Consider the following 11,600-nt stretch of genomic DNA (forward strand, 5'->3'; position numbering starts at 1 on the left):
ATATTTATATGAATAAATTCCTACACATACACTTAACATTGTAATCTGAAGAGTCTAAAAAAATAATCTTAATGTGAAATTGTATTTAGTCCTGCTTGTTGTGGTTATTTGAGCTTTTTCAGGACTTTTAAAAAAAAATTGCTTTTCAGACCTTATTTTTATTTCAAAAAACATTTTTCAAAGTCTGTTTAAGATCCTCTGAGTTTAAAAAGACTGTTAGGTTCACAATCACATGGTTTACAATATCTGTCCACATTTATTTATGGTTATGTTACAATTTATATTGAACACTTCCAATCAATCTTTTAATCGACAGAATTATGAGGTTCTTATTTCCTGATTTTTACTTTAGAACCGTGAAGTCATCAGGAAGAAGCCTTTCAGTCGTTCTTCCACACTGAACTCTTCATAACCTTCACGGATGACCCCCCGCTGTGTGCACGGATATCATCCAACATGTCGTTGTGTCTCGTCATCTTCGTTGGTTTTAGTTTTGACGACTAAACTGTTGTTTTCGTGGCTTTTTAGAAATGAAATGAGACGCGGTTTTATCGGTTTTGTTTGTGTTCCGGTTGCATCATGCTGTCACGGGGCTGCTGACACGGAGCGGGTCGTCCGGACCATAATAGGAGAAGCGCAGGTCCACACGCACACGCACACACACACGCACACGCACACACACACACACACACACACACACAGCCTGCTGGACACCGAGCCGTGCCGTGTTAGCGGTGTTAGCCCGTGTGAAGGTGCCGAGCTAACATCAACGTCAACGACCACTTCACTGTCTGCTGCTCCTCTCCGGTACGTCGGTGTGTTTTTAGTACTAACACGGTAGTCGTGAACCGGTGAACCGGGACACGCGGCCGATCGCGCTGCTGCGTCCTCAGAGTTCCCCCATGTTGGACAGAGTTACTGGACATGAAAGGCTTCGGGAATAACTGCGTGTACAAATGGAGGCGGTGTGTTCAGGGTACATGCTGTACGCTGTTTGTTTGTTTTCTTTTTAGTAAACATTAGGTACAGGCACGCGACAGGGCACCGACGCTGCGTCTAACTTTTCACAACATCTGCTTGGTCATGATCAGATTAGACAGTCTGAGAGTGAAGCAACCTGTCAGGGATCAGTGTCCTCAGCTCTTCCTGTGTTTCCAACATGGCGCACTTTACGTCAACAGACAAAACATTCCGGTACGCGACACACAGCTGACATCTAGCGGCCGTCGGTGTCACTGCAGCTTTTTTTGTTTTCCACCACAACTGAAACCGGTGTCGACGTGTCTGTCCTTGAGTTGGGCATTTTAACTCTAAAGAAGTTTGTTGTAATTGGACTTCAAAAATAATAAAATATAAAACCAGTAAAAAAAACCTCGGTAATAAAGAATCAAAGCTACCGTTGCCAGCTCTGGCTGTCGTTGCTGCTGCCGACACCCAGGGATGCTGCGGGCTGTTTTTCAGTGTTTGAGTTGGAGTTATTCGGCCAAACTCATTGTGGAGTGAATAGAAGACAGAATAGAGGAAGCGAAAACCTGGAAATACTGTCAGAGTGGAAACGTGACAAAATTGTAATTTTGGTGATCCTGCCCTCAGTAAATCTGATTTGCATTCAAACATTGATATCATGACAGCTTACTTTGATTGATAGTTGTATTATATTGTAACTTGTATGACAAGAACACAGAAAGAGTCAAGAGAAGCACAAATCTGGAGTTTGATCTTGTTCCGAGCGTGTACGAGTGGTTCTTGATCACGTGTTGTGTTGCCACGTTTAAAGTATTCTTCAGTTGATATGTTTGCTGCAGTTATTCAAGGGTGCGTCTGGCTCTCAAAGACAAGACATCAGTCACTATTCATGACAGTTCACACAGAATAACACAGAATTTGGGATGCAAAATTAGCCCAAACTAACATGATCCTCAACTCTCTGCACCTTGGGCCCAGTAGGTTGTAGTTGCATAAACCTGCCATATGGACAATAAACCTAAACAATTGAACAATATAGTTACAATATAGTTAGTGGCGCCACAGCTCAGGCGGTTTGCTATGAATGTTTTCCCTCAGGCGCCTCAGAAGGTCCCGGTAGAACTCGGTGTTGACGATCTGATCCTGGGAGACGAATTCACACTGCACTATCCCGCAAATGTAAAAAAAAAAAAAAACTTTGAAGAAATTTGTACAACGTATTAATTAGAGGTAAAACGTCCTCCTGCTGTATGTCACGGTGCTGCACATCGTTCGTGCGTCACAGGAGCAGTCTCAGAACTTATTGATAAAGAAATGAGTCCTCCATTCAGGATAAGGGAGACATTTGTTTTACTTCTTTAACCTGTGTCCTTCAAAACCTTCACAAACAGGGCGACTCTCAAACACATCTCAGTCACCACTTTGTTATTTTCAAGTTTAGTTTATGATCCTGCTATTGTCTTAACCTTTGACCTTTCTCACTCTGTTTGCTCCTCGTCGTTCAGACCGGTCCTGGGTTTGGTTCTTCAGCAGCCATGTCGGGCTTCAACCTGCTGCATCTAATAAACCGGAGTCAGCCTGTAGCTCTGAGATCCTGCCGACTCCCCTCAGGTCCACTGACTTGGTGCCGTGTGCCTGCTGTGCTCTGCCTCTTTAAAGCCTTACACCTGGCTGGTGTGTCAGCATATCTTTATTATCCAAGTCTGCATGTGTTCACAGGGACGTGACCTGCTGTCAGTTTTTACCTCCGTTAAGGAGGTGATGTTTGTTTGTCTGTTTGTCGGTTCGTCTTAAAATCCTGCAGTGCGGTTTAATAGAGACAAAACGTAAACCGTCGTAGAAATACGGAGACTTCGTATCACGATCCACCTTCACGGCTGTCAGGAATCATCTGGATACACTTGACTTTCTCCAACTTAACACAGTGAGCCGTTATGGCACAATTGTAACATGCTACAGTTGTAAATATATCCAGACGTATACAATATGTCCGGTGGGTGGTTGCAGATATGCCCATATGTCTGGATTTAATCACAACTGTGGCGACATGTCAGTTTCCAGTTGCCCCCGGTGTAACCACGGCAACCAGGTGCTCCTAAACGACTGCTCACTGTTTAATTTGAGAAGGTAAATATTGTAGAAGATCACTGTTACCCGTCAGTGAGGATTGTGATACGGTATATTTTCACCATATTTCCACCTTATGTTTGGTCACTTTTATACGTCAACACTATCCAGTGGATTTTAGAACGTATGGCATTTATTAGACTTTGGCCCAATCCCAGATCCCGTCGTGGTCATCTAGCTCACAACTAGCCCTCCAAACACAGCACCCTAAGATGCAGACTCCAACTGGAGGGGTAGACTCCATGAAAAATTATCCATGAAATAAATGAATCGAGGTTTTTTTCAAGAATATTTTTGTAATCTGAAAGTGCAGTTTTGGGATAATAAAGCTATTTCTGGTTCAAACAGATTGAATGAAGTCTTGTTTGGGAGCATTAATAGCAGATTCTTTGAGATTCACTATTTTAATGTATATTTCCACACATTTAATGATCAAAATCCTGAGACTTACAAATTTATAAATATAAAACTAAATTTATATATAATTTAGGCGAATTTGGGATACTGTCGATGAACGAGTGGTGTCCCATTTCCTGAGTTTAAGATTTGAAGCCCTGCAGCTTCTGTTTCCGTTCTGAAGGGCCACTACCCAGAGGGCCCTCCTAAAGAGGGACGGGGCAGCGGGATGGGAAATGGGATTGGGCCTAAATGACCGGTCTTGTACTGTTAAAGGCAGTGAAACATGAGTTATGGATCCGCTCCATAATTCTGATCCTCTCCAAAATGTAATTCCTTCTACTTTGGCCCTGCTGCACCCTTCTAACTCTCTCGTTTCTCACAGTACTGCTGACAAACAGACAAAAAACAAACAAGATGTGAGATATGAACGTGAGATTCAGTAGTAATATTCACACAGAACCTTTAAAGTGCTCCGTGACTCTTTTGAATTCAGCCTTTGTTAAGTTCGCAGCTCTTCTCACTGCTGCTGGCACACAGCTGAGATTTCAAGCGCTAACACAATAACTGAATGACTCACTGGACTTTCTAGCAGCTTGCACACACTGTGTGGTTTGATTGTTTAACAAAACAATTAACAAATCTACACCAAATGTTTCGTTGCTCATTGGCGTTTTGTTTTTTGGATGTAAGTAAGCAGGTTATCGTGTCAGTAATGTTGTCTACATGATGGAAGCGGGATGGTTCTTCCACAGCAGCGAGTCCATACAGTTCATCTACTGATCATATCAGACAAATAATTATATTTTATATAATAACAGCCTGCAGTGGCAAACGTGCATGTGGGTGAAAACATCCTCTTCCAGCTTCAACATTTGAGAGTTAAAGTGTAAAAATAGTTTAAAAAAACAACTTTATAATGTAAATATATATGTAAATATGATGTGGTTTTATAATGTAAACTGTTAGTGTGCCGTAAAAGCACCGTTCAGCTATTTTCAGTCATTATCATACTGTGAGCTATTTTGCTCAACCTGTTCTTTTTAAATTTGTATTAATGTATTAATGTATTAATAAGCTGTGAGATATTTTTCATTTGTATTTGTAGAGAAGGAGATAGATGTCGGGGATCAGAGACCTAATAATATTAATAATATTTGTTGTCCCTCCGTCCTCCGCTCTCAGGAGCATGCAGGACGAAGAAGACGTGGCCGGTGAGCTTCTCTCAGGAGGATCTGAGGAAACGGCTCACAGGGATGCAGTTCCACGTGACCCAGGAGAGAGGAACCGAGAGGTGAGTGGACCCGCCGCAACACACTCTCAAATCAACTTCTATTTTCTGCAACACATCGGATTATTTTGTTGTCACAAAACAATTTTTGTCACAAAATGTACTTCAATGTGGTCTGAGACATGTACAACGGCCTCTGGTGGGTTTATAAAGGACATTTTTATTTCATTATTTACTTCAAAACCATAATTATCTGTTTAGCTGGGATGTTTCTTTGTATCAATTTGAATGAAACCGGCTTGTTTGAACATCAACATACAAAATAAATGACTTCCCCACAGTTAGAGGCTGTGATGAACTCTGTTCAATGAGACGGCCATCGTTCTTACTTCAGACTGCTGCTTCACAACCTCATCACAATATGTATTGTGATTTAATTTCAGATGCTTAACAAGGTTTGTGGTGTTGCCATAGCAACTCACAGTCCTCCCACACACATCACATACAGAGGTTGTTGCTGTTTTGACAACTGGTTTTGAAAAAGGTGCACACAAATCAACACTGATGCTGTGTTCCAGATGTTGTATTTGTGTTCCAGATGTTGTTCTTGTGTTCCAGATGTTGTTCTTGTGTTCCAGATGTTGTATTTGTGTTCCAGATGTTGTTATTGTGTTCCAGATGTTGTACTTGTGTTCCAGATGTTGGTCTTGTGTTCCAGATGTTGTTCTTGTGTTCCAGATGTTGTATTTGTGTTCCAGATGTTGTTATTGTGTTCCAGATGTTGTACTTGTGTTCCAGATGTTGGTCTTGTGTTCCAGATGTTGTTCTTGTGTTCCAGATGTTGTACTTGTGTTCCAGATGTTGTATTTGTGTTCCAGATGATGTTCTTGTGTTCCAGATGTTGTACCTGTGTTCCAGACATTGTACTTGTGTACTAACTCTCTACTCTGAGTACATCAGCTGTTCTCTCTGTCAGTACAGAAACATGAGTTCACTACAAGTACCAGGACGAAGCACTCAGAACGTTCCAACATAGAAGAAGTGTGAAACTCTGGACACTTTCCACCCTAAACGGTCGCCATCTTGGCTCTGTAGAGGAAGGGGCGGGGCCACCAACGTAAAGGATTTTCAAATTAAAAGCGTGTGAGGAAGCTGCAGCTGTTCCTGAACATAGCATATTTCTTCACTGCTGCTGCTGGACAGAAGAATCAGAGTGTTTATTGAGTGTTAAACAGAGGACACAAAAACACACTGAATTCTGGGTAAAATAATTAAAGCTGCAGAAACAACTTTACCATGTCAGAGTCCCAACATTAAGATCAAAATTTGTTCGTGTACTGAGGGAAGGATGTCATTTGAAACACAGCATGTGGCTCATACGTAGAGACTATAGTTCACATGACGGGCAGAAGGAGAAGTAGTTCCCATCAGAAAGGTAATATTCAGAAGTAGTAGTAGGAAGTGCTACAAACAAGCTCCTACAAAAAGCCTGAGTGTGCTCCTGTGAATACACGATTTGTTTTTGCACACTAAGAGCACCATGATGAAAACATGATTGACTTTTTCATCACGTTGAGACGTTCAGTTTTGCTAATGCAGTCTTTCCCACAGTGCTTTCGCCGGAGAGTTCACACACAACAAAGATGAGGGTACCTACACCTGCGTCGTCTGTGGGTCCGTCCTGTTCAGGTAGGAGCCCGACTGTGTGTGTGTGTGTGTGTGTGTGTGTGTGTGTGTGTGTGTGTGTGTGTTTGTGTGTGTGTGGAGTCTGGCAGCAGGAACTTAAAAAAAAAAGAATTTGTGAATGAATGAAGATGGTGGAGCCATAAACACTCCACTACATTATACAGTAAAAGAATATTGTTATAAAGACAAGGTTTTATTTTCACATGGAATAAAAAAATAAAATAATTCTAACTGACTCTTTTTTTTTTTTCTTTTAAAAGCTCGAAGTCTAAATTTGACTCCGGATCTGGTGAGTTGAATCACCTCTAACTTTTTGAAGCTGTCTCTGTTTCTGAAGCTTAAAATTACTTTTTGAATATACTTTAATGAGATGATAAGATTTGTTCATTTTTGAACTTAAACTGTTAAATTAATCTTCATGTACATACAACAAAACTATGTATGTATTTATGTTTAAGTGTCTGATTTTCCTTTTGATGAAGCACACTGTCACGATCATCATTACGCTCATAGTTCCTGCTGTGTTGTGTTCAGGTTGGCCATCCTTCTTCGACCTCATGAAGGAGGAGTCCATCCATTTGACAGATGATTTCTCTTATGGGTTACACAGGGTGGAGGCCACCTGCAGCCAGGTACACTACGAACATCTGATCACACCCTGTCGCTCTTTTAATCCACAGAAAACAGAAGGCATCAAGTCTTTTTGATATTTTACGGATTCCGCCGTGATTCTGCCGAGCAGAGCTGAAATTTCCACGAAGCAGAGAGATTTACGTGGAAGGTTACGTGTCAGATCGGACACCAGAGGAGGTCTGCTCGCTTGCACAGTTCCTACCGGCCTAATTAAATAAACTAAACCTGAACCGAAGTAATTGTGTTGCATCTGGCAGTTCAGGTTGTGAATTACAGACCGTCATGTTCTGAAATGTACAAATGTGAAAGAATCTATACATTTATAACTGATGGTGCATCAAAAGTGAGCAAGGATGTCTCATTTTGTCTCGTCTGTCGCTTCGACTCCTCTCTCCTCACGTTTCTGTACTTCTTTCCGTGTATATTTACTTGTTTACTTCAATGATGTCACGTCCATTTGTTTATAGCGATGAACAGCTGATCATGTCCCCCCTTGTTGCTGAATGCTAGTAAATCCCTCCTGATGTTTTTTCAGTGTGGCGCTCACCTGGGACACCTGTTTGATGATGGTCCAAGACCCACAGGAAAACGCTACTGCATCAACTCCGCTTCGTTGGCTTTCCAGCCCGAAGACTCCGCCTCCTCCAGCTCCGGCTCGGCGGCAGAGGGCGGAGCTGCCGGCGGCTCGGTGAGCGACGGGAAGACGGACCTCTGAAAGAAAGATGCACAAACAGCAGCGCACTGACAGCTGCGTATACGAGAGTCCAACAGTTCACACACAGGAAACAGTAAAGGGGTTCGCTGCTTTTGATTAACTGTGTTCAGAGAAAGGGGATTTCATTTAGACAGGACGGGAGCTGCTCAGCTGTCAGTCACAGACCAGGTACCCTGAGGCACAGTCATGTTCAAAAATGTAATACATCCCATGGAAATTGATCTCACGCCACCATTTCTATGGAATGTACTTATATTTTCACGAGTGTATAACTTCTCATCGGGGAAAGTGCTCACTTTCCAAAGAGCTATTTTGCAGCCACAGTCGAGACCGATTCAGCTCATTTCAGAGGGACTTCCAGTATTTGTCAGACCGTTAATCTGAATCTCTTCTATGATTATTAGTCACAGTAACATCTGCAGGGATGTGGGAAGAGGACGTGGAACATTGTATTTTGAGCTTTATGGACGAGACGACGGTTTCCATTCAGTCAGATTCAAAGAGTTCAAAGTGCTTGAAGTGATTTCTGCTGACATTTTTAGAACGCATGTACTTCATGCACCATTTAATATTGTTCTTGCTGTATGTATTTCCCAGTTGTCTCCAACTGGAATAAGATGTTGAATAAAATGTTGACATGACGGGGCAAAAACTGTCATGTTGACAAACAGCAGAATTTTCTTTTAATGGCCTTTAACTCCCTAAATCTGGTGTGTAGCTCGTAGTCTGCTAAAGTGAACGTGGTGACAGGCTTTGAAGTAGACACACTCGCATACATAATGTTCAGCTTTTGATATTTTATGAAAATATTTTATTAGAAAATATTTTGAAGTGATATTTGATATGGAGAAATTGATTTCATGAAATTTTGACTAAGCAAGTGCTCCCGCCAGCTTCGACAGAGCATACTGCGACAGATGACATCTTTTTGTGCTTTTTATGTCACTTCTTATATTTATTACTTCTTTAGTTAATCACTTTTGGAAATATTCTCACTTTTTTTTGTCCACAGCTTGGATTGAAATAATTAATGAAGAAATAAAAATATATCGAAACACTGGGACTTACTGTTCTCGCTTTTTAAAAAAGAAAGTAAATTGTACATCTGTTAATTGATTCAAATATTTGAATTACATGATGTCCATAGTTTGAAAATATATTTTTTTATGTCTTCAAAATTCAAAACGTCAAACCAAAAACAAAAGGAGAGAAAAAGGGCAGCCTGTGTCTCGTCCTGCAAGGTAAAGACGGACAAAGCAAAGACAAAGAGCAAAGCTGGAGTAGCGCAGTAATCCTCGTCACAGCATCAGCGATGTCGAGGGAAGAGGCAGAGCAGCGTTCCAGTGACGTCACGGCCGCCCGGGGGAAGTCATCAGGACATCTGAGATTTGTGGGCCTCTACAAGCAGAAACATCTCCCAACCCTCAGGTGTATGAAGTCTGCATGCTCCTTATCTTCTGGGCCAGTTTATCGTCGTCCTCGTGATCTTCCTTTTGAAGTGATCCTTGCGAGTTCTCGTGCTTCGGACTGTGTCGTTTCACCTGATAGTTTGCCTACCTGTTCTGACCACGTGTTTTTTGAAATGTGAATTCCGGATCCCGTTTTTTTCACTTTTGCTTTCTGTAAAAAAAACTACCAAGTAAAAACTTTAACCTTTGACTTTTTGTGTGTGCGTTTGAGTCCAGTTTCTACACTGTCACACAATGTTCTAACCCTGGTCAACCGCTATCACGTACAGGTTGAAGAGCAGCATTCCCTGAAGACAGTAACTAATGGTAAAGTGACAACACCATATAAAAAAATACACATTTATACACCTGTGATACTGCGGAGAGTGGAAGCATTGCTAACTATCTTACATGAGGGTAGATAGAATTATAAATCCTTGAATATTTTGACGGTGTCTGAGCTCCCAGTCTCTGTGAAAGTATTTACGGTGCACACTGTTCCCATGTTCCACATGTGGTCGATGAAACAGGTGAAAGTGATTTTAGATGGCTGTAATGCGGCCTACACAGTAACCCCTTCTTTGGGGGTCTCAAGGCTGTTTTTTTTAATGAATGAAGTAAATACCAACAACTACTTAACCACACAATTTCTCAATTATTCAACTGTGTTGTGAAAATAAATGTTTTGTACAATAATTAATTTGGCCTACTGTTATATTTAAGAGAGCTCAGCATGTGACTGACAGTCTGAGCATTGAAGATACTTTTTCTTGAGTGGCCGGAGTTAATCAGACAAGATCCTCCACTTACGGCCCTTAATTCTTTGTGTGTGCTGTTCTTGTGTAATTGATCTTATTCCATGTCCATGATATTCTTCAAAGCTCCACATTTCATGGCTGAACTATTCCATCAAGCAGAAATATTCTACTTGTCCTCTGCATTTTTTTTTAATAAACACTTCTCTGACATATTTGGTAACTTTGAAAACTTTTGGATCCGTGTTAGAATTTAACTTAAGTTTTGTGTGTGGTAACAATACAAGGCGAGGACAAAACTCCATCTGGAGAATACATCTCCATACAGCCGACTGTATGCAGCGTCCAATGAGGAGAAGGGAAAAGACGTGGAACGATTCTGAACAAACCATTTTGAGAACATTTTGACAAACAGGAATCTTAAGGGAATGTTACAGTTTGCTGGGTATACATTAGATTAGTCCTTTATGCACACAACAGAATCCATGATCATGGTTCATATTTACTTTAAAATCCTGACATTTGTATTTAACAGATGTTTGTTGTGAACCCCATTTTAAACAAACATGCAGAATTAAATAAAGAAAAAAAAATCTAAAATGAATTCACCTGAAAATGGTAGCTTCATTCACGCAATGTACTTTCCCCTGCTAGGTTGGTCAAGGCCAATGCTCTGTGATTTTTATTTACTATATGCAAATAAATTTCATATTTTACATGTTTGATCTTGATCAACTGGGAAATCACTGTTACTGTCTGTCTATCTATCTAAATAATAATAAAAAGGTCTTATTCCGGTGTTGAGGCCAGAGCCAACTATCTTTCCAACTTCCCCGGCTGAACTTCAGATGGTTGTGTCTGACAACAGCATATTGCATTGAATCTTCTGACCATGTGAACTTAATTCCTAAATGGAGCCACTCATGTCTGAAGCGGAGCAGGGTTCCCGTCTCCTGTGTTTTCTCTGGCTTTCATCCAGACCTCCCTCCCATGGCACAGCTGATTTCTGGTTTTGGATTGCAGATGCGGGTGTTAAGCCCACACTTCTTAGACGATCCGCGCTGCGCTGTCGCGGCTCGCTGGAGGTTTGAAGCCCGGACTGAAGCCTCGGCTGTTGTTTTTTTATGCTCATTGAAGCCAACCTTCTTGCTTCTTTTACCAGCTTCGCAATATCCCAGTCATCATGCCTCTGGAAGGCTTCAAAGTGGACGACAGATCTGTAAAAGTGACATCAAAGATACCCTGAAGTATCTCTCCGTGTCTTTTTTTTTTTTCTTCTTCTTCTCTTTTTGGAGTATTTTCGGTTTACCGGGAGACCGGAGGAGCTTCAGCACCGGGAGGCATGAGCGCACGTGGGGAAAGCTCTGACTCCCAGGTGCCCACGAGGACCGTGGAACCCCAGAAGAGGGGGCCAGGGAGACCGAAGAAGCTTCAAAAAGTAAGTCAGAGTTTGTGTCGGCAGCAAGACGTTCTGTCACTGAATAATCAGGCCCAAATTGTATCTGCACATTATGTGACCAATGTGTTGTCTTAAAGCAGAACACACATCCACCTTAACTGCTTCCTTTATGCTCCCACGTCTAGTTATTAAAGCGCAATTTAAGGAGACGTTGTTTTTCTAAATTCAGTTTTCCTGAATATTC

At 41.5% G+C, this 11,600-nt stretch overlaps 1 protein-coding gene across 2 annotated transcripts; it reads left to right on the forward strand.

Moving 5' to 3' along the window:
* Positions 1-411: 411 nt before the first annotated feature.
* Positions 412-9,413, forward strand: msrb3 (methionine sulfoxide reductase B3). Of its 2 annotated transcripts, none has more exons than XM_069156396.1 (7): positions 412-640; positions 2,472-2,640; positions 4,675-4,783; positions 6,332-6,409; positions 6,667-6,695; positions 6,941-7,038; positions 7,575-9,413. In XM_069156396.1, exons 1-7 carry the CDS (start codon positions 422-424, stop codon positions 7,752-7,754), a joined length of 882 nt encoding a protein of 293 aa, XP_069012497.1. In that variant the 5' UTR covers positions 412-421; the 3' UTR covers positions 7,755-9,413. The 2 variants fall into 2 exon arrangements, with proteins under 2 accessions (XP_069012497.1, XP_069012498.1); XM_069156397.1 differs by having other exon boundaries at positions 413-640; positions 2,472-2,577.
* The last annotated feature ends 2,187 nt before the right edge of the window (positions 9,414-11,600 follow it).

Source organism: Embiotoca jacksoni, unplaced genomic scaffold (assembly GCF_022577435.1).
Source record: "Embiotoca jacksoni isolate LCO1_2020_lvr unplaced genomic scaffold, fEmbJac1.0.p SCAF_21, whole genome shotgun sequence".
NCBI lineage: Eukaryota > Metazoa > Chordata > Actinopteri > Embiotocidae > Embiotoca > Embiotoca jacksoni.